Source organism: Myotis lucifugus, unplaced genomic scaffold (genome assembly GCF_000147115.1).
Source record: "Myotis lucifugus unplaced genomic scaffold, Myoluc2.0 scaffold_337, whole genome shotgun sequence".
Lineage (NCBI taxonomy): Eukaryota > Metazoa > Chordata > Mammalia > Chiroptera > Vespertilionidae > Myotis > Myotis lucifugus.
In genome coordinates this window covers 653,230-675,949 of record NW_005871385.1, presented here as the reverse complement: position 1 = coordinate 675,949, position 22,720 = coordinate 653,230, and the positions used below count along the sequence as shown (strand labels likewise).

Here is a 22,720-nt window from a genome sequence, read left to right as displayed (position 1 = left end):
TGACCTCGTTAAATAGAAATTCAGGGGTTGGACAAGTCAAAGAGACTTGGTTGCTTCAATTTTGTCCCTGAAATGTCAAGTTTTCTCATTTGAAAGCTAATTTTCAAAGTATAGGTCATAGTTCTGTATTGATGGCTATATGATGCCATCGACAAGTGCTAGCGCCATCATCACATTGTCCCTCACAACACCAGATCGGAATACACCTTCTATCAGAACTGGGAGAGTCTCATAATTGTGGGGCACAGAGTGGTGATTCCAGGAGATTATTTAAGCTACAAGGATGAGATGGGGAGAATGATGGTAAGAGCTAATCTGGGAATTGATAATGTTCCTTGGGCTATAGATGGTGGGGGGAAAGAGAGAGTGCCTAGCACCATGGAAAGTCTGGATGTTTGCAGAAAGAATTCATCCTGGAGGAAAGAATGAGCTACCTTTAGGTCTTAGGGCAGTGATGGTGAACCTATGAACTCATTTTTTTTGGTTGATTTTTCTTTGTTAAATGGCATTTAAATACATAAAATAAATATCAAAAATATAAATCTTTGTTTTACTATGGTTGCAAATATCAAAAAATTTCTATATGTGACACAGCACCAGAGTTAAGTTAGGGTTTTTCAAAATGCTGACACGCCGAGCTCAAAGTTCGCCATCACTGCCTTAGGGAGTCACCTTATCTTCCCTCATCTTTCCCATCTCTTTACAAGGCAAAAATTGGGAACCTCCTAAATTAGTCAACAATTTGGTTAAACTGCTCCTCTATTCTCAGGTAACTATTGGCTTATTTTTCTTACCCATGTTTAAAGAAACCATTATCATTCATTCATGGTGCCTAGATTTTACCTGAAAATAAACAGCGACATATCTTCATGGGAGCGACAGAAGGATAAAGTGCAGTTGTTGAACTATGCGTCATTAATTTGGTATTTCTAGATCAGGGTCTCTCTTTGGTCCTGCTTAATGGAAGGCACACATCAACTTTTCTCTTGATGCCCAAGGTCACAAAAATGCAGACATTTGGAGGCAGCCATAGTACATTCCATGAGATCAGACAGGCCACAGTGAGGCCAGATAGGTCCCTGGGAATTCATGTCAGGGGTTGAGTACTTCAGGGGTTTCCTTCTTGCTCCTTGAATGACCCCCACAGGGTCTCACTGGAAAGACAGATTTTGCTGAACATTTCCACAGCAGTGGGGTGGACAGGAGGTGATGGGGATTTTAATTTCGTTTTGGACGGAGAAGCTTTTCTTCTTTATCTCTAAAGATACGTGTAAAACAGCTTTTTCTCCATGGTCTGTTTCCTGACTCCAACCTCGAATCAAGGATGAAAAGGAGACTGAGCTGCCTTAAAAAGAACTTTTCCTTTCTGAAGTGAAGTAGGGGGGTAGGTGGAAGTGGAGGTAGGAAGAAGTTGGGGGAGGGGGAGGAGGGGGACATAAGGGAAGGAAGAGAAATGTGACTTTAAGTAAATTCACAGATAACTCAGAGAAGGCAGAGGCCCTCCCAGGTCTTTACATGATCTCCTGCAAGGCTGCATGGTTTTTTCATGCTTTTCTTATCATATGTTTTATTAAACACTGAAATCTTTCTTTCCCAAGGACCCCCTTTTAACAAATTGCAGACCAGTAGTTTTATTGCTAGCTTTACCCAGTGGCCAGATAAGATTCTACTGAATGAGTACAAAAAACGTTTTACATAAATGTTAAAGGCATGATTTAAAATTAAATACCCATTGCATTTTGAAGTTATTTATTACATGTTCTTAAAAGCTAATATCTTTTTAAAGAATTCTCATGATTGGCCACAAGCTTTAGAACAGAAAACACGAGAATTCTCGTGATTCATCCGCAATGTCGTAACTTAGTTTAGCTAACCATTTATTCATGTGTATTATGTGCCAGGACTTTATCTGTATTATCTCGTGATTCTCCCAATGGCTGTATGAGGTAACCACAATCACTATTCTTATTTTCGCAGATGAGGACAGGAAGGCACAGGGAGGTTGAATGACATATCTAAGATCATCCAGCAAGGAGGAGGCAGAGCTAAGATTCAAACCCAAGACTTTGTGACTTCAAGCCTGTACATTTAAACACCACTCACACTTTTTCTGCAAACTGATATTCAGGCAAGTGAAGAATTCTGCAAAGCGGGAAGGAACTTATATTTCTCAAGCATCAAATGGGTACTAGCTACTGTGTCTGGGGACTTTGCCCTCAAACGTTCTTCATAACCCTCTATGGTAATTATTACTACTATCACCCACCCCCACCACCAGGTTGAGGTTCAGAGAAATTAAGTAACATGCCCAAAGTCACAAATCTAGGCAGTGGCAAAGCTAGACTTTAAATCTGTGTCTATCTGACTCCAACACAATAGAACTCTGGAGAGACCATAGCCATCTGCCTCTCCCAGCAAATGGAGATGTTCATGCATATGTTAACATCCCTTGGATTTTGTTAGGTGAGGCATACTTCTGTTTCTTTTTGTGAAGATTAAATCTCTTTCTATCTTAATTTTAAAATAATCCATAATATACTGTTATTTGAAAATTAGAGTATTTTATATTAAAAAAGAGAGATAATAACAAGGGCTGGAGAAAGTGTGCAGAAATTGGGATCTCATATACTGCTGGTGAAAATGTAAAATGGTGCAATTGCTCTGAAGACCATATGGCAGTTTCTTTAAAGATTAAACAAAGAGTTACCATTTGACCAGTAATTCCACTTGTAGATGTATATCCAAGAGAACTGAAAAACTATGTCTGCACAAAAACTTTACATGAATATTCACACAGCATTATTCATAACTAGAGGCCTGGTGCAAAGGGGGTTCCTCAGCCCAGCCTGCACCCTCTCACAGTCCGGGAGCCCTCATGGGATGTCCAACTGACAGCTTAGGCCTGCTCCCCTGGGGCCTAAGCTGGCAGTCGGACATCCTTAGTGCTGCCATGGAGACAGGAGAGGCTCCCGCCACCGCCGCTGCACTCGCCAGCTGTGAGCCTGGCTCAGGGCTTCTGGCTGAGCAGCGCTCCCCCTGTGGGAGCGCACTGACCACCAGGGGGCAGCTCCTGCATTGAGCATATGCCCCCTGGTGGTCAGTGCACGTCATAGCAACTGGTTGTTCCAGTTCAGTCGATTTGCATATTAGCCTTTTATTATATAGGCTAGCCCCAAAGAGTAAACAATCCAAACATCTATCAACTGATGAGTAAATAAACAAAATGTGATATAGCTACTCAAGGAAATATTACTTGGTAATAAACAGGAATGAAGTATTGATATTTAGTGCAATGTGAATATATAGGTATATATATATGGATCCTGAAAACATTATGCTGAGCCAAAATAGCCAGTCACAAAGGAGCACATATTGTATGATTCCATTTATGGGAAATGTGTAGAACAGGAAAATCCATGGAGACAGAAAGTAGATGGTAGTCAGGGGTTGGGAGAGGACAGCTAAAGAGGACAAGGTTTCTTTCTGAAGTAATGAAAATGTTCTAAAATTGACGGCAGTGAATATACTCTATAAATATACCACAAACCATTGAACTGTACACTTTAAATGGATGAATTATATGGTAGGTGAATTATATCTCAATAAAGCTGTTATATACTTGTATTTTAAAAATTGCACCATGAAAAAAAACCACTAATATTATGCATTGGTAGTCTCTCAAGAAATACCTATTGAATAAATGTACCAATGTACCTTATGACTATATTAAAATAATGCTAGTTTGTTTAAATTCAAATATATCTTTTAGGAGTAGTTTATTTTGCAACAGTGGTGCATAAAGTGTGCCCTAGACTCAACTGTCCCTGGAATTAAATGTTGACAATTACTGCCATCCCAAGAATGCTGAGATGTGGGCCTCCATTGTGGAAGTTTAGCAACAGCCGCACAATGCAGGAATTCCCCCTCTAAACCAATGGGGCTAATTGTGGTGAAAGAACCACCTGTGACTTACTGACCATGGGACGCAACTGAGTGTTAGTGGCCCCTCATAACCCTTACTGGGCCAAATCGGGACCTGTGGAGAAGCTCCAGTGTGACTCAGGGCCACTAGCTAATGAAGATGTCACATGGATCCTGGAATCTGGAAAGATGAACAACCTTCCTTCTGTCTCAGAGCAGCTTCCGAGAGCAGGTTCTGGTAGCACTTATCTATTTATGGCCACATCTGAGCTCAGATGAAAGAGTGTGGAAAGAAAAAATATCAATAAATTCCAAAGTGAAAATGGAAACCAGTATTCAGGGTTAGAGGGGAGGGGATATGGAATAAATAAATGTCCAAACTTGAGACTTCACTGAGCAATTAGCCTGATGTGAACAATTAAAGAAAAGCCAGGGGAAAAGTATCCAAATGCTAAGTGCACTGAAGAAGAAAATGGTAGAGTATTAGTGGATTTAAGAGCAAAACAAATGAGCTCAACAGACAAGCTTTATATGAGCAGATAAAATCCAGAACCAGCATTGACTATATGATCCCTTCAAGGGATGGTGTGCAAGCCTTCCTCATGGGGGAATGGAAACCATCCAAAGATACTTTAGAAAGCATGTAGTTTACAACTCTTAAATTTTACAGTAACAACAAAATGAGCCCTGGCTTTGAGAAGAAAAAGCCTCAAGGTCCTTATGTAAAATGCAAGTGGGAATATGGTACAAAACTGGAAAGGACTTATCCAAAGCATAGAGGCTCCAAGACGCCATGTGCTGAGCTCCTGGCTGCACATTTCCAGGGAATCACTGGTATTATTTTGGAGAGAATTCAAGCCAGTCAAGAAAGCATCCTGGAGTGAAACAAAACATAACTACAAAAAATGTACTGTGTACTCCCTGTGTCAAGGATAGCTATGAGCTTTTGCATAGTTTATTTCATTCCATTTCTAAAACAATTCTGAGCCAGATATTTTACAGATTAGGAAGAAACTGTGGCTCAAAAAAATCAAGCAACTTTGCCAAAGTCAGACACTAGTAACTGGCAGGGGTAGAATTCAATTCTGGGTCTTTAAACTTCGTAACCACAATTTTCTTCACTACCTTAGACCTTTCCAAAGTAAGACTGTAATCCTTTTGTCTGGCCATAAGAGGCCTTCTAAGGATGAAAGATTGACATTTTGATAGAGATGAAAAATCACCATAAAACGAAGCAGACCAGAGAGAGAATACCAAGAGAGTAACAGGATGACATTGAATTTTGGAACATTTGCAAGTCAGGATAACCTAGAGGAACAAATATGAATGAAATATTGGCCAAAATAAAAATAGCATTACTACTTTAATACTATTATATTTAAAATAGCATTAATACTTAAATATTATTATATTTAGTCCCCAAAACTTTACAGCTTCTGATTTATTTTGTCATCTATACTTGATGAAGAATGTATAAGAAGATAAGAATTTGGGGATTTTAGAGTGGAACTTCTCTTAATTTTACTCAGAGTATCTTATTTAGACTGTAAATGTTAAAATTTACTGAAAGCAGTCAATACTTGCCACAGACAATAAACAAACAAAACTGAGAAGAAAATAATTGTAATAGCTTTCAACTTTTCTTACACAATTCACAAAGATGAGACCATAACAGAAGTTGTGCTTAATAATTCTCAACCATCAATAATTCTCAACCATAAATCTCTCTTTGGGGTTTGGTGTGGCAAATTTTCTAACTGTTTCTTCCCCTACCAGGAGTAACAAACCCATCTGGCTAAGCTCCTCTCATTCCTCAATGACAAAAGATCATAAAAGGGGAAACATTCTTGCACCTGGGGGTCCCAAGGAAAAGGATCTTTTGCTCCTGGAAACTTAACTGAACCCATCACCAGTAATGGCCACCACATAGAGAGCCTGCAGGTACAAACATTTCAGAAAGAAGTGTTGGGTCTATTACCTGTTTGAGATATTGGCCCATTAGTTACCATGTAGAAAGAATAACAGACAGAAATTCAGGGCCCCATGCTCTAATCTACCCTTTGCCACTCACTAGGTAGGTAGCCTTCACCAAGGGCTTTTCCCTCTCCTGGCTATAGGGCTCTCATCTATAAAATGAAGGGCTCAGAGTACATCATCCCTAAACACTAGGACATTTTGGCATCTGGCTCTGCCTGATATTTTGATGATTTTTGTTTTGATGATTTCTTAGCAAGTACCTGTTTCTTGGTCACAGTGCCATCCACAGGGTCCACATACTCAAAGCTGTCTGTCTTTGCCACACTGTAGACATGGCTCCCCACAGCAAACTGCTGGCCGATGAAGGACTTGTCTGTGACCAGGGCCTCCAAGTCCCTCATGATGTAATATGTCGCCTTGGGCTCTAGCCCCTCATAGTCAAACCTGGTGAGGGAGGGCAGGACACAGGATGAACACAAACTTAATTCAAGAATGAGCAATTAAGTGAACCTCTTATGGTCATCTCATGATTGGTTTTATTTTCAAGGAAAAACCACACAGAAAAGTACCTCCAAACTAATCTCCCCTCTTCCACCTGGCTCTTATAATCCATTCTCCACACAGCAGTCAGAGTGGTGGTGTAAAAATCGCCATGTCACTCCATTCTTTAAATTCCTCCAAAAGTGCCCAATCACATTGAGAACAAGACTCAAAACCCTAGCCATAGTCTATAAGGGAATGTGACCCTGCCCACCTCCTGATTGTGACTGTCCCACTTTCTCCCTCTTCTTTATGCTGTAGCCACACTGGCCTTCTCTCCATTCTCAGAGACACTGCACTCTTCGCTGTCTCTGGGCCTTTGCTCTTGCTGTCTGTTCCCTCTACCTAGTATATTCTTCCCCCAGCTACTCAAATTACCTAGCATTCTCTCCTTCAGTTTTCAAACTTAGTGTCACCTCCAGAAAGTAACCTTCTCTGAAGGTCCATCTGAGATAGCTTCCCTCTATATCCCCCCCTCTCTCATCACCCTTTCACTTTTCTTTAGTAGTTATCCCAATTTGTATTTACCTTGATTGTTTGTTTATTATTTCTTGTCTATCTTTGCCCACAAAAACTGTAAGCTCCTGGAGGGCAGAGTCCTTACCTGTTTTGCTCTCGGCTGCTTCTGATAAGTATTAAGTGCTTTGTGAGTAGTGGAATAAAAGATGGGAGGAAGGGGAGGAAGGAAGGAGAGAGATGAATCAAGGGAGGTAAAGAGAGAAAGCGGGAGTTCAACATACCATAAAAGTCTCCTAGAAACTTGGAAGAAATATCACCATTTTTCCATTAAAAAAAAAGAAAGAAAAAAGTCCTCTTAGCCAAAAGTACTCATTCATCAAATGTAACAATGGGGCTGAAACATGATTAGGCAAAAAAATGTCTAAAAATAACACCAACCTCATTTCTTGTTATGAGGGTTAAATATGGTAATGGATACCAAGTAGTTGGCACAGTGCCAGACACCAGTGCTTAAACTGCTAATTACTTTTATTCTTAGTCACTACCATAAAGAAACTGTAGAGTCTTTCTCAACATCTGATGGCACAACCAGAATGTTCTGTTTAAGAAGCAAGCCCTTTCGATGGGCAGCTATGCTCAAGTGGTGGTATTGGGACCTCACATTTGGGCTCCCTGTAACACAGGGGAAAATGTGAATTCTCAGAGTGAAATGAAAGAAGGAATATCTGAATGGCTGTTTCTACTTTTTTCCACCCAATATTTTTAAGTAAATATCAGGGTAGTAGCCAAAATTCAGAACATGAAATGATACCATGTCTAACAATGGGTCCCCTGCACCTATAACCATATCTTTTTTTCTCTCCCTCCTAACACAAGGTGTGTCTTCCCCAACCTCAGAAACAAAAAAGTATGGAACTCAGAACATTCTTTCTCATCACTGCATGCATTCTGAGCCTAGATTCTCTTAAAGACAGTCTTTTGGGGAAGGTAAAAGACTGAGCAGAAAGGGGTGGGATGATGGGCTAAGTCTTCAGTGGTTAGCAAACTGCGGCTCGCGAGCCACATGCAGCTCTTTGGCCCCTTGAGTGTGGCTCTTACACAAAATACCGACTTCTGCGCATGGGCCACGAAGTTTCAATCGCACTGTACATGCGCGCCTGCACGTGGTATTTTGTGGAAGAGCCACATTCAAGGGGCCGCAGAGCCGCATGTGGCTCACGAGCCACAGTTTGCTGACCACTGGGCTAAGAGAATCTCTTAGGAGATAAAGAGGCATTGAAAGTGATTCAGAAATTGAGAAAATCCACTAACATTATAACAGATCAAGTCAGTCTATGGCTGAGGTCATCAGAACAGCCAGCCCAGATGCTCATCGTCATACACAAGCAGGTCCTTCCCCTCAGACTATAACCCCCTCTGACTACCCCACCACTAACACATATTCCAGGGAAGAAACCTTTAAATGAAGAACTTCTGGGGTCAATTCACATAAGGAAAATAATTTGGGTTCTCTGATACAACTTCAGACTCAGTATTAATGAAACCAAAATTGTTTGATTATCTCCTCCCCACTAAGAAAACAGGCTAGAAACCATCTTATTTCACAAGCACCTTTCAATCTGCATTAGCTGGAGGCTGAAGGAAATGTTCACCTTTCATTCTACCTTTCCTCCCTCTGTCTTTATCTCTATGATCTTTTGGACAGAACCTAAAACATAAAACAGTGTCCAACAAGAATTCAAATCTCCATTGCTTTATATTCTCTAATATGGTATTTGTTATGAAAAAGGTAATTATCACGTAAGCTCTTGGCCACAAAAACGTGAACTATATTATATATACTTATCATAAGACCATGTCTTCAAAACACTGGCAGAAAACTAGATAATCATCCCACAAATTATGAGAAACACATCCCTCTCAAAGCAATCTCACTAAGCCAGAGTTTAGCAATCATGATATATTTTATCAGGTTGGACTTTTAAAAAACAGCTTTATTCAATTGAAGGATTTGCTCTGCCAATTAGCTCCTTAGTAGGCCAAGAAAAAGTCCACAAGAAGCAGGGGTTTTGGGCACTTGTTAGAAATACTAGGGGGTAAAACAAGTTCCCACCTGTCTTGAGAGTCCTTATTTTACGACACAATGAATAACTTAAGATGGTTTGCAGACTCTTACATCCTTAGCCTTGTTGACTAAACAGGAACCAAAAATATTATGGCATTGTCAGAGCAATGTAGTTTCTTTCACTTTAATGAGTGCAATCACAGGCTTCCTTATTCTCTGATATTTATCTAAGTAAATGACCTCTTAAAAGAAGAAACAATCACCTTATAAGGGAAGTCTAAAGCTTTCTTTCTGTCCCTCAAGCTCTTGAAACACAATCAAACATCCAAAGGAATTAACTATTCATAAGCAAAGCAATGAGCCACAATCTGTTTTTAATACAGAGAGCCTGTAAGACTACCCAAGAATTCCCTTGCTCCATCCCCATGTTCTTTCCTAACACCCTTTCCTACCAGTTTCCTCTGAACCATGGCTGAATACTAGGGACACACATTTAGCAGGCAACCACACAGCGAGAAGACTGTCCCCTCACTTACTTCAACAACAGAAAAGTGGTAGAGACCCCCAACCCAAAGCTTTTAGCCACTGACCTTTTCCCTTCCTCCTTCCCAGGGTAATATTTCCCTTTTCTGTACCTCCTTTTATGGGGATAAAACTTTAGCAAAATCTAGGACTTCCGAATCATGTGGCCCCTACAGAGGGCGCCACTCAGGCATCTCAGACATGATTTGGACTATTAGTGGGAGATAAGACAAAGGTAGGGAGAGGATTACAAAAGCACCCTGCCCTGTCACGGCTTCTGTCTGCGTGGCCCCCTCCCCCTTTCTTGATAATTATGGGTGGAGAGCCAACAAGAAAAGCCCTTGGTTTGACTGTACAACTTATGAGTACCAAAGAACTTTCCAAGGCTCTGCAGTTCAGATTCCCTCTCGAGATGACTGCCCACCTTATAGGCACTGATGGAAAGATTACAGAGGGATGGCACTGGGAGAGAGGAAATCTGAACCCTCCAGTTTGGTAGTCCTTGACTCCACCCCAACCACCTCTCAGGGGTTATCCAGCTTTATCCTCTGTGTTCCTCAGATCTTCCTCAAAGATGCCTCCTTCTTCAGGTCCTAGGCCACCAGTTTTAGAAACCTTCTCTAAGAGTAGTTCCCAGTGTCCACACAGAGACCTTTACCCTTCTCACCTGCAATAGTAGTGGCGGCCAAATTTGGCCCAGTGATCTCGAACAATTTCCTCTACACTCTGCTTCCGGGCAGCGATAATGGAGAGCCAGACCAAGACAGCCCACAGGCCATCTTTCTCCCGGAGGTGATCGGAGCCTAGGGGAGAAAGAAATATTCTGCTGAGGCTTGTTCCTGGGGTAAAGTAAAAGCTAAATGAACCAGGGAGACCAGTTAGCAATTGTTACATTCAAATGGCCGGATATATTTATTCATTGTGTTAAATACATGCTCCATAATATACTTACATTTCGAAAAACATGTAACTGAAATTCAAATAACATAAACTAATATTTTAAAAATCCTATGGATTGTTGAAAGGAGCCAAGTTGACAGCACACTTGTCCAATGGTATTATTCATTCAGTAATTATTTGGTGATTTTTACACTATACTAAGCATTGGTGCAGGCACCAAGGACACAGAAGTGACACTCATGAAGCTGGAGACAGGTAACAAAGAAGAGTAGGCAGATTAAAGAACAAGATGCATCAAATAAGGGCAAGGGCTCAGAAAAAAATGAACTGGGTGATGATGTCAGAGTGTGACTGCAGCAAAGACTGCTTTATCTATAATGTAGTTTACCTAGAGTAGGGTATAATGGCACCCCCCCCCCCCCCCCCGGCAAAGATATGTCCACCCAGAACCTTTAGATGTGACCTTATTTGGAGAAATAGTCTTGCATATATATTAAGCATCTTGAGATGAGATCATCCTGAATTATCCAGGTGGGCCCTAAATCCAAGAACAAGTATTCTTAGAAGAGGAGTCACAGAGAGAGACAAAAATGGGAGTTATGCTGCCACACGCTAAAGAATGCATGAAGCTACCAGAAATTAAAAGAGGCAGGGAAAGGTTTCCCCTCTAGAACCTTCAGAGGCAGCATGGCCCTACCAACACCTCAATGTTGGACTTCTGGCCTCCAGAACTATGAGAGAATAATACATTTCTATTGTTTTAAGCCACCCAGTTTGTGGTCATTGTTATTGGAGCCTTAGGAAACCAGTACAGGTAGTCAGGGTCAGCCCCCTGAGGTGATGACCTCTGAGCTTACACCTGAGATGAATGAGTCAGCCAAGTCAAGATCTCAGTTCAAAGCATTCCAGGCAGAGGGACAGCAACCATAGTCCTTGAGGCAGGAATAAACTAGGAAGCTTAATCCTACAGCTATTTATATAGAAAGAGATGCAGTTCATATTGTGGTATTTACATGAATGAAGAGTACAATCTAAACAGGTAGCTTCCTGTACAGAAAGAATCCAGAAAAATATGTCATAGGCCAGTTATGCCTCTGTCTATTGGCCAATTATAAGCTCTCTCCGATGTGAATAAAGCCCTGAATACAAAGGAAGACGTTACAGTATGAGAAACATGGGGAGACTTTGGAATAAGGATTTTAAACCAAACTCTGCTACTTCCCAGGTGTGAGAAGTTCTTGCAAAGATGTTCATCTTTCTGAGCCCCAACTTCTCATCTGTAAAATGGAGACACCAATCTTTCAGGGTCGTCGTATCAATTTAATTAGGTTCAGAGGGCAGGCTCTCAAGTCAAATTGTTCATATTCAAATTCTGGCTCAGCTATTTACCTTTGTGTGCCATTCTGTCATCATCTGCAACATAGGGACAGTAATGACCTCCACCCCCTGGGGTTACTGTCAGGATGAAGCGACTAAATGTGCCTAGGTATTTAGAAGAGTAACTGGGATGTCACAAGTGGTTGCTGTTGATTTTGTTGTTGACAATTAACTTAAAGCACTGACATTGTGCCGATTCCTCCATGCACACTTCGAGGCAAACTGTTCTCAATTATTCATATAACTTTATCCTCTGTCTCTGGCAATAGCAATATCTTAAGAAGGGAACGGGACCAGGGAGTGGACCATTTCTTCTTGCAATAGAGCAACTACAGTAGACAACGGCACTCTTGGGTTTCAGGGCTATGAAGCATATAGAGAAAATAAAAAAGGGAGACCTGGTGTTACAGAGCCATTTAAACCTGGAAAATGCTGCAACAATACCTTAGTTAGGTTAAACATCTTTGACAATTTCTTAGTGAAGTTTTGCCCTTCTTGCTACAATTAGTGTTAAAAAGTAAATGTTTTTCCTCAAAAAGAAAAACATATAACCTTGAGAGGGCAGTGAAGATATTTAAAGGAAAAGGAATGTCTTTAGTTCTACACACTGATCAGTGGTCTGCTGACAACACTTCTACACGGCTGGTTGCAGCTGCCTTTATACTGAGACGACCCTGGGATTTAATCATCACACCATGGAGTGACTATAGTCTCATTCAGCAAATTCTTTACACTGCTACAAAAATGGAAGGAGACTGAAGGTGCTGGGCTAGCTCCAAGGCCAAGTGCCCCCCGACCAAAAAAAAAATCTAGAAAACCTTGCCCAGTGGAATAATTTTAAAACCTTTTGTCCTTTTATAGCTAAAAAATCCTTTTATTTACTGGCGAGAGAAAAATACCCTTTTGTTCTAAAACATGGGCTTTGCATACTTTGCATGTCCAGAGGGATTACATTACCTGGAGATACAGCCATTAGATGCTATTAACTGTGAGATAAGGTGCCATAATTTAGTGGTGAAGAGACATAAAGTTCTTTTAGCAGGATTTAAAAAATCACTATACCTCAACCATTTGTTTCCCACTGAAAAGTGGGTTGTGAGTTGGATGGGATATACTTGCCTACAAGTTATACATTTGCCAAGATTCCTAAGGGGCCAGTGATCAAGTAAAATTAACTGTGCTCTTTACAGCTTTTTGATGTGGGGCTAGAGACATTAATGATGGTGCAATTACACAGATGTTTCCACTGGATTCTCTCAGTGTCCTTTGGAGGCGATATACAACAAACCATTAACAAGAGTTATCTCTGAAGTGGTAGATGTTTTCCTTCTCCTTCTTTTGCTAATACCATAAACATTTATTATCTTCATAATAAGAAATAAAATTTTGCATCATCAATAGTATATAGAAATTCACATTTTAAAACATTACTTCCATTTATGGTATCTTACAGAGTTAGTGGGTTATTAAAGGGATCAGTACTACTTATGAACAGGTGATGAACTTTGAACCTGATCCCATTTCTTAGTTTAACTAATATACCTTTGTAGAGCACAGAGGCTGAATATGACCCCTCCCCCTCCTTGTGCAGCTCACAGGTCTTAGGATTAGGATCAAGGATGTCCTGTAAGGCTTCAGTATCACATGGGATGTGAGGACTGGAAGGAAGGAAGTCCACGGCTGAGCTGTCAATGTTGACCTTGGGGAAAGATGGGTTTGGAGGACGGGCCCTGTTTATCTCACAGAAAAACCCCAGTAGTAAGAACAAAGCTTCAGATTCACATCAAAAGCCCCCACAGCCATGTGGAGAGGGGATTCACCCAGCCTGCATTTCACCCCTTTTTTACCAGGCAAAATTCTAACATTCTGTGAACAGTTAAAGAGTTCTTTGAGGCCCTGGCCAGGTAGCTCAATTGGTGAGAGTGTCATCCCAATATGCCAAGGTTGTGGGTTCGATCTCCAGTCATGGCACATACAAGAAGTAACCAATGAACGCATAAATAATGGAACAACAGAAATAATGCATAAATAATGAAATTGATGTTTCTCTGTTATGTCTTTCTCTCTAAAATCCTTCAATAAATAAAAAAGAGCTATTTTGGGGGAAAAAAGCAAATAAGGTATTTCTTTACTTCCTCACTTCATATGTTCATATCTGCTTTGTCTTTAAAACATGAGATCCCAGAAAAAAAATATTCTACTGTAGCATTTATACACATTATTGCCAGTACAATTTTTAATAGACTATTTTTAGAGCAGTTTTAGCTCCACAGCAAAACTGAACAAAAAGTACAGGGAGTTAGCATATACTTCCTATCCCCACACAAATACTACCACCCCTACTATCAACATCCCCCAATTGAGTGGGACATCTGTTATAGCTGATGAACCTACCCTGACACATCATTATCACCCAAAGTCCACAGTTTACATTACAGTTCACTCTTGGTGTTGGACATCCTCTGGGTTTTAACAAATGTATAATAACATGTATCCATCATTAGGGTACACAGAATAGTTTTACTGCCCTAAAAATCTTCTGTGTCTGGCTTATTCATCCTTCCCTCCTTGCTAGCCCCTGGCAACCACTAATCTTTCTATCATTCTTCCTCGTTTGGCTTTTTCCAGATATTTATGTAGTCGGACTCATAAAGTATGGAGCCTTTTCAGTTTGACAGCTTTCACTTAGTCATATGCATTAAAGTTCCTCCATGAATTTCAGGGTTTCATAGCTCATTTTTTTATTATTACTTTTTAAATAACTCCCTATTTTATTTATTTATTTTTGTGGGGTTTTTTGTTAATCCTCACCTGAGGATATTTTTTCCATTGATTTTTAGAGAGAGTGGACGGAAGAGAGGGATGAAGAGAAAGAGAGAAACATCAATGTGAGAGAGACAGATCCATTAGTTGCCTCCCCTCGGCATGTGCCCCAACTGGGGCCAGGATCAAACTTGCAACCCAGGTACATGCCCTTGACTGGGAAGAGAACCTGTGACCCTTCAGTTCGCAGGTCAACCCTCTAACTACTGAGTCACACTGGCCAGGGCTCATTTCTTTTTAGCACTGAATAACATCTGTACAATTTTTGAAGCTTGCTTCCTCTGGATACCTGGCTGGTAGTGCAGCCAGAGCTTGCCCCTTGGTTGAGGACACTGAAAGGAGCTTTTACCTAGACTCCTCCCAAAGCCTCTAAGTACCACTCACACTCACCTGGACAGAGGCCAGCCCAGCCTGAAGCTCACTCAGACTTACTCTGAACAGCCCAGAGAAGCAGCTGTCCCCACCCAGATACCAGAAGGAGAGTGCTCAGCTCTTTCCTGACTCCAGCAAATTGATACAAAAGAGAAGGTCTATTTTTTTCTCATAAGACACAACCCCTGTTCCCCCTCCACCCAAATTAAGCTTTGAATTTTCTCAAGCTTTAAAGCCATTATTACTTTGAGCGCAGTAGTATACCAGTAAGTATGTTGACCTCACAAAAGAAAAGGGGGGAAATAAAAACAGTACTCAATCATCCGTTTGCATTTTCTTCAACTGGAAATCCCAGCATGGGCCAATCAACTCAAATAAACATCGCACATGTTACTAACCGATTAAGTCATCTCAGCAGACACTCAGGTCAGGACAGTTTGGATCTGCCAGTTAGGAAAATACAAGTCATTTTGCACTTGCTGTCGACTCCAAGCTGGAACATAGGTTAGTGGTTCTCAACTAGGCTGCATTAGAATCGCCTAAAGACCTTATTAAAAGATACCAATGCTCAGAATTTTTGGCAATGAACCCCAGGCAGCTGTATTTGTTTAATTTCCTTGAGTGATTCTCACCGGCAGTCAGGGTTGAAAGCCACTGCTTTACATGAAGAAAATTCAAAATGTCCCCTATTAAGTGCAGATAGCTTAGGGGTAGTGAATTAGACCTCTTCCTCTTTTTGTTTAAATTTAGTGTTGAGGAAAAGTAGCCACTGGTCTCTAGTTCAATAGATGCCACTGGCCTTGCCCAGGTGGGTAGCTCTTGATGGAGTCAGCTTCAGTATCATGCCTGTCCTTTTCATCTAGAAAACTTGTGAGGGTTTTGTCAATTTGGGGGTCACCAACTCATCCTGGTCTGCCTGGAACTTTTCTAGTTTTAGCACTAAACATCCCACATCCCAGGAAACCTCTCAGTCCCAAGCAAGCCAGGATCGTTGGCCACTCACTCACTCACTCCCTCCCTCAAAGAGGTTGCTGGTGGTGTTTAGGACATGTGCACATTCAGCACAAACCTTAGCACACACATTTCCTGGAGCCAGATATGACAGGAAATACATATACAAAACTTGCTCCTGAAGCAGAATTGCAAAGTGAGATAAATTCCATTCTTAGAAGAGTAATAGCAAAACACCAGGCACTGAACTTAGTATTTTAAACATCTATTATCTAATTTTCACAATCTGATAGCTCTTTTTTACAGATAAAAGATTGAGGTTGGGGCACTTGTGTGAGGTTACATGGTGACTAAATGGTGGAAAGAAGACTGAAACCTGGGCAGTTTGGCTCATACATCTATGACTTTCCCACTACTAGAATAGCCGGGTTAAGGACCACGGGCCTGAGATGCAATAAAGCAGAAAGCCCTTCTGAAGATTCAGGTAGTAAATTTGCATTTCTTCCTTCTCACACTAAACAAGCTGGAAAGTTGCCAAATTTCCCTTTACTTCTCTCTTATCAATTTACCCTTTTCATGTGCAAATCAAGGTTTCATTAATTTGCAGTGAAATTCATCCCATCCTCTTTTTATCTACTCAAGACAAGGATTTGTTTTTTAAAAAGAGCAGTTATAAGGGTAAAGTTGGGAGACACATCTTGCAAGTGAATCTGAGATTGGAGAACATGCTAAAGAATTGTAACAGGGTTTTTTTTCCCCCTCCATGTCTCAAACCTCTTAAGTTCAGCTTTTAAAATCTGGCCAAAAAGCAAGAATCAGGGAAAAGTCATTTTTCCATACATAAAAATAAATGTGGCCGAACCGGTTTGGCTCAGTGGATAGAGCGTCGGCCTGCGGACTGAAGGGTCCCAGGTTCCCTCCCTGGCCTTCCCGCTGCAGTTTGACAATCAGTTTGAGGCAGCTCTGCCTCTGTATCTATTATTGTTCAAAAGTTTATAATGGTCTTTATTATCCATGAATGAGTGAGGGGGGTAAGAGATCAACCGAAGGACTTGTATGCATGCATATAAGCATAACCAATGGACATAAGACACTGGGGGGTAGGGGGGGCCAGGGGATTGTCAAGGGCGGGGAAGAAAAAAAAGGACACACATGTAATACCCTTTGTAATACTTTAAGCAATAAAAAAAAATATGGAAGACTTTGGAAAAAAAAAAAGGGTCCCAGGTTCGATTCCGGTCAAAGGCATGTGCCTTGGTTGCGGGCACATTCCCACTGGGGGGCGTGCAGGAGGCAGCTGATCGATGTTTCTAACTCTCTATACCTCTCCCTTCCTCTCTGTAAAAAATCAATAAAATATATTTAAAAAAATGTGTTTTTTTCCAAATAAGTGCACTAATATTTTCACCCATTGGAGAACAAAGTGATGCTGCTTAAAAGCAGGTCAGAGCCAGTTGTCAGCTCAGAAAGGTTGTACTGCTCAAAAAGGCAGTAACTGACAGATGCAGCTAGTCCTGTGCCGTGAGCAATATAGCTCCCAATAATAAGACTGTGTAACAATAAATTTGATGGTACTCATGAGGATAATGATGATGATAATAATAATAATAATGCTTGACACAAATATGCTACAGGATTTTTAGCTAATATCTTGACTACAGCAACACCCTGTAAGCTCCCTGAGGGAAGAGCTAAGTCTTTTATTAAGTTTACTTTAAAAAGAAGCACCTTTTTGATGTTATCCCAAAGAGTCTGTTTTCACTTCATTTCAGTGGTCTAAAAAAGATAGAGCCTATGTCTGAAATTATGCACCACCCTATCCTGGCCCTGGCTCATAGGAGGTGTGCAGTAAAGCTTTGCTGAATGAATAAATGAGTGAGTGAGTGAAACTCTAATATGAAGTTTGATATAATGCATCAGATTCACTCCTCACTAAAAGAGGCTAGCTGGAAGCAACATGGAATATTCCATTAGAAAAATCTTCACAGATCATCCCACTAATGAGGAAACAGGCCCAGAGAAGTTAAGCAGTCTTTGTAAGGTAGTTCAGCCATGAAGAGGAGGAATCAAGATTGGGGCAAGGTCTGTCTATTCCTGGTGCTGTGCTGTTTACATGACACCAGTCTACCAAGTCCCCTGGGCATTTTCTTGAACAGGGGCAAAAGAGTACTGTGGAGCCAGGAATATTAAGTTTGAATCCTTGCTCTGCCAATATGATCTTGCCAATGGCTTGACCTTCTTCCCTAAGCCACAATGATCTCATCTGTAAAATGAGGGTTAGTATGGTCCACTGTTGAGAAGTCTCAGTGAAATAATGTGCAGGAGGCCCTAACCATTGTATCTGTCACTAGAAAGTACTCAATAAGTAACATGTATCAGCACTATTTCATTAACACATGTCCTGAGGCAGTCAAGCCATCCACCCCAGAGGAGGGGAAGACATTAAAATATTGTGGCTGGCTAGCCGACACACTTCTCTCACCTGAGCATTACCAGTACAGGAAGGTAAAGGGACAGTGGGACCTCCTAACTCATACATCCCATCTAGTTTCTTTGTCACCACTGCTGATGGGGACAACACAACTCTAAGACAGGACATACAGTGTAAGAAATCTCTCCAGTAGGTTTAAGGTCTGCACCACAAGGTTGAGGACCTGTCACTCTATAGTCTTTCTATAGTGGGACAACCTAGAAACTATCAGAGAGCAGGTGGAGGAGCCTCAAAGCATGATTTCAGGGACTGCATCTTAAATCCCAAGGGGTGGGCCCCATTGTTACAAGTCCCTTGTTAGACATGGTGAGAAGAATCAGTCTGTTTGGAACTCTTCAATCTGTACCAAAGGGCCATGCTTTCCCAGGATTCCCAGTCCCAGAATGCACTGCTAAGTGCGGACACAGCCTCAGAGGCCCCGTTCTTTTGTTTCTGCTCCACACTTAGGTGTCAAACAACAGCCTCTCTTGCCACTTTTCATCAGCTTGGAGAATGAATTGAAGGGCCAATGGAACTGGAACCATGGAGACCCCATGGAAAGGATCTTAAGTGCTAAAGACATTCTTCCCACTCTAGGAGGGAGGTCTGTTTCCCAGGGTTAATAGTTTGTAGAAGGCCCAGAAGGGAGTTTCAGTTTCCAAACTTTACAGGATGCACTTGGGGATGTCAATCACCGCACCTCTGTGTGCTGGCCCAGCCTAGATAAATTGCACATGTGCACAGCCTGTTTCAACCAGCCCTGCGGAGACTCTGCTTCCTTTAGTACTGATGTTGCTTCCCCAGGTCACATCTGCTACCCAGCCAAATTTACACCAACTGACCGGGAATAAAAGAAATGCGGTAGAACCTCAATAACCTGAAATTTACAAGCACATGGGCCTCTTTCCCTAGAGACTTGGACAGATATTGAAACAGCCACATGTAGAGTTCATGATCATTGAGATAGGGAATGGACTAAAAAATTTTATTTTACCTTTTTTAAACATACAGTAGTTAATAAAATAATTGTATAAATAAGAGACAGCTAAATGTATTCAATATTTGTTCAACAGCACTACTCTGAATCTAATGTTTTGCTAGGCTGTATATAGTCCATGTGTGAAATATAAAAGAAGAGGTGTGGCCCTGAAAGTGTTATAAACTGTATAATTATTAGGGGAAATAAAAATCCATTCACAAAACAACCAGAAAATAAGTCAATAATATAAAACATAATACAACAGAGCTGAGAATGTCTATGCTAAAGGCCACAAGAATTTAGTACATACAAAAGATCACTAAAGCTGAAACCTAGCCCACCTCTAAACACGGCTATTTACAGGTAATTGTCAGCAACCACCACACAGGAAATAATCAAGGTAATAAAACAAATTACAAATACTTAACAGTATTTGAAATTTAAAATCTGCTCATTAATGCAGTTTTCTTGAAGAAGTCTTCCTAGAAGTGTTTTGTTAGCTATTAATTTGTGCTGATAATTATATGATGATTAAAAATATCAAAACTTTGTTTTAAAATTTTATATAATTCAGATTTTACTGTAATTCATAACATCCTCACCCTCTCCCAACTGGTATTTATTTGTGTGGCTTTGTTTTTATGAGTCCTCCCAAATTTGAGATATGCTAATGCCCAGATCTCCAAAAATACATTCATTCAAAAATGATAAAAATATAACTACTAATAATGCAAAGAAGAAATACCAAAATGAAAAGTTTCTGTTTCTTCCTTCCTTCTTTCTTTTCATTCATCCACCTTCCATTCATTGTTCCAGCCTTTCTTTCATTCTTCCTTTCCTTCCTTCCTTCCACCTTTCCATCCTACCTGCAAACACTCAAAGCCTGTTATATAGCAAGGAAAAGAGGTGAAGGAGAGAAACATGGCCCCCATCCTCAGAGCACTTACAATTTCTGTATGGCAAGCAGAGGGATCCAGCAAATCTTAAAAGACTAGAAAGATGCTTGAGATTTCCTGTGACATGGAATACACACATACCCAATGCCTCTTGCTTTTGTGCTAGAGACTGGGAAAATAGCCAACTTCAAGAGCACCATCTGTACTCCAGAGTTCAGAGTAGAAAACTCGGTGTGACAATGATGGACAAGTCATACTGGTACCAGTAGACATGGATTCAATTCCAAATTTCCAGAAAAAAGATGGATGTATACAAAAGGCTTAGCAACACCTCAGCACATATAGTGCTCATCTAAAAAGATTATTATCATTGTGAAAAACTCAGCAGAGGGAAGTCTCTTTCAAATAATAAAAATTGTCTTATCTGATTTTACTTAGCAAATTTGTGTGGAAATTGATATTAGCTTTTTAAAAATCTATCCTATCTAATAATAGAGAAACATGGTAATTAACTGTAACTTCGCTACCCTTCCCATTGGCTAATCAGCGAGATATGCAAATTAACTGCCAGCCAAGATGGCGGCAGGCAGCCAGGCAGCTGAAGCGAACAGGAGACTTGCTTGCTCCAGTGACGGAGGAAGCCAAGGTTCCCCGCCTGCCGCAGGCCAGCTCTGAGCTCCGGATGCAACAATGTTGCAATTATAGAACCTAAACAAACCCAGAAACCTGCTTTCAGCCAGCGCGGCCTCAGAGCTTAGAGCGGCCAGTGATGGCAACAGAGTTTCAATTATAGAATCTAAACAAACCCGGCAACGGCCTCAGAGCTGGAGCCGGCTCTCAGCTCCAGTGACAGCTATAGAAGGTAAATAAAACCCAGAATAAAAAAGAAAAAAAGAAAAAAAGGAGAGGCTGGGAGCTACAGTCGCCCACCAGCCTGAAAACATCCCTCAGCCCCTCACCCAGACTGGCCAGGCACCCCAGTGGGGACCCCCACCCTGAAGGGGGTGTGACCAGCTGCAAACAGCCATCAGCCCATCATCCAGGCTGGCCAGGCACCCCAGTGGGGACCCCCACGCTGAAGGGGGTGTGACCAGCTGCAAACAGCCATCAGCCCGTCATCCAGGCTGGCCAGGCACCCCAGTGGGGACCCCCACGCTGAAGGGGGTGTGACCAGCTGCAAACAGCCATCATCCCCTCATCCAGGCTGGCCAGGTACCCAAGCGGAACTCCACCCTGATCCGGGACACCCTTCAGGGCAAACCAGCCGGCCCCCACCCATGCACCAGACCTCTATCCTATCTAGTAAACGGGTAATATGCAAACTGACCCTAACAGCAGAAGGACTGGAAATGACTGATCACTATGACACACACTGACCACCAGGGGGCAGACGCTCAATGCAGAAGCTGCCCTCTGGTGGTCAGGGCGCTCTCACATGGGAGGAGCTCTGCTCAGCCACAAGCCAGGCTGATGGCTGCCAGTACAGCGGTGGTGGTGGGAGCCTCTCCTGCCTCCTCAGCAGCGCTAAGGATGTCCAACTGCAGTTTAGGCCTGCTCCTCGCTGGCAAGTGGACATCCCCCGAGGGCTGCCGGGCTGCCAGAGGGATGTCTGATTGCCATCTTAGGCCCAATCCCCCGGGGAGCGGGCCTAAGCCAGCAGGTAGTCATCCCCTGAGGGGTCCCAGACTGCGAGAGGGCACAGGCCGGGCTGAGGGACCCCCCTCCCCCCCGAGCGCACAAATTTTTGTGCACCGGGCCTCTAGTATATATATAAAAACCCAGCGACTGTTACAGTGGAATGACCAAAATGACCGGTTGCTATAATGCGCACTGACCACCAGGGGGCAGATGCCCAATGCAGGAGCTGCCTTCTGGTGGTCAGTGCACTCCCACAGGGGGAGTGCCACTCAGCCAGAAGCCAGGCTCACAGCTGGCGAGCGCAGTGGCGGTGCTGGGAGCCTCTCCTGCCTCCGTGGCAGCACTAAGGAGTGGCAAGCCAAGTGGTAAGGAGCGAGCAGGCGGGTGGTTAGGAGCAGGCAGGCGGGCAGTAAGGAGCAAGCAGGTGGGTGGTTAATAGCAAGGGGTCCCAGATTGCGAGAGGGCGCAGGCCGGGCTGAGGGCCCCCCACCCACACACATGAATTTCGTGCATTGGGCCTCTAGTAAATTATAAAAGTAATAGTAATACTCAAGATGGTGGGCAAGGTTGGAGCTTTACCAGGTATTCACAAAACAGTAATTCTTCAGTGTTACCTGTAAAGGGACAACCTCTGGCCTATAACAATTCATACACTCCCCAAACTGTATGACTTCTTAGAAAACAGATAATGATGGGAACCAGTAGCACATCATCAACAAATGCCAAAAAACTTTAAAGATTTTGGTTTCCACCTTAAGTTTAAGTATTTCAGTACATCCCCTTTTATATATAGAACAAGCCCAGATTTCTTCAAATTCAAAACTTTAGAA

The 22,720-nt window shown here is 41.9% G+C and overlaps 1 protein-coding gene across 1 annotated transcript in view; it reads right to left on the bottom strand.

Moving 5' to 3' along the window:
• Nucleotides 1-22,720, bottom strand: part of PGM5 (phosphoglucomutase 5) — a 170,952-nt gene that overhangs the window by 36,898 nt on the left and 111,334 nt on the right. The window contains exons 8-9 of the mRNA XM_023764581.1: nt 10,152-10,287; nt 6,159-6,342 (exon numbers count right to left, since the gene is read on the bottom strand). Of these exons, the coding sequence (XP_023620349.1) occupies nt 6,159-6,342; nt 10,152-10,287 (320 nt within the window). The remainder of the gene's footprint in view (nt 1-6,158; nt 6,343-10,151; nt 10,288-22,720) is intronic.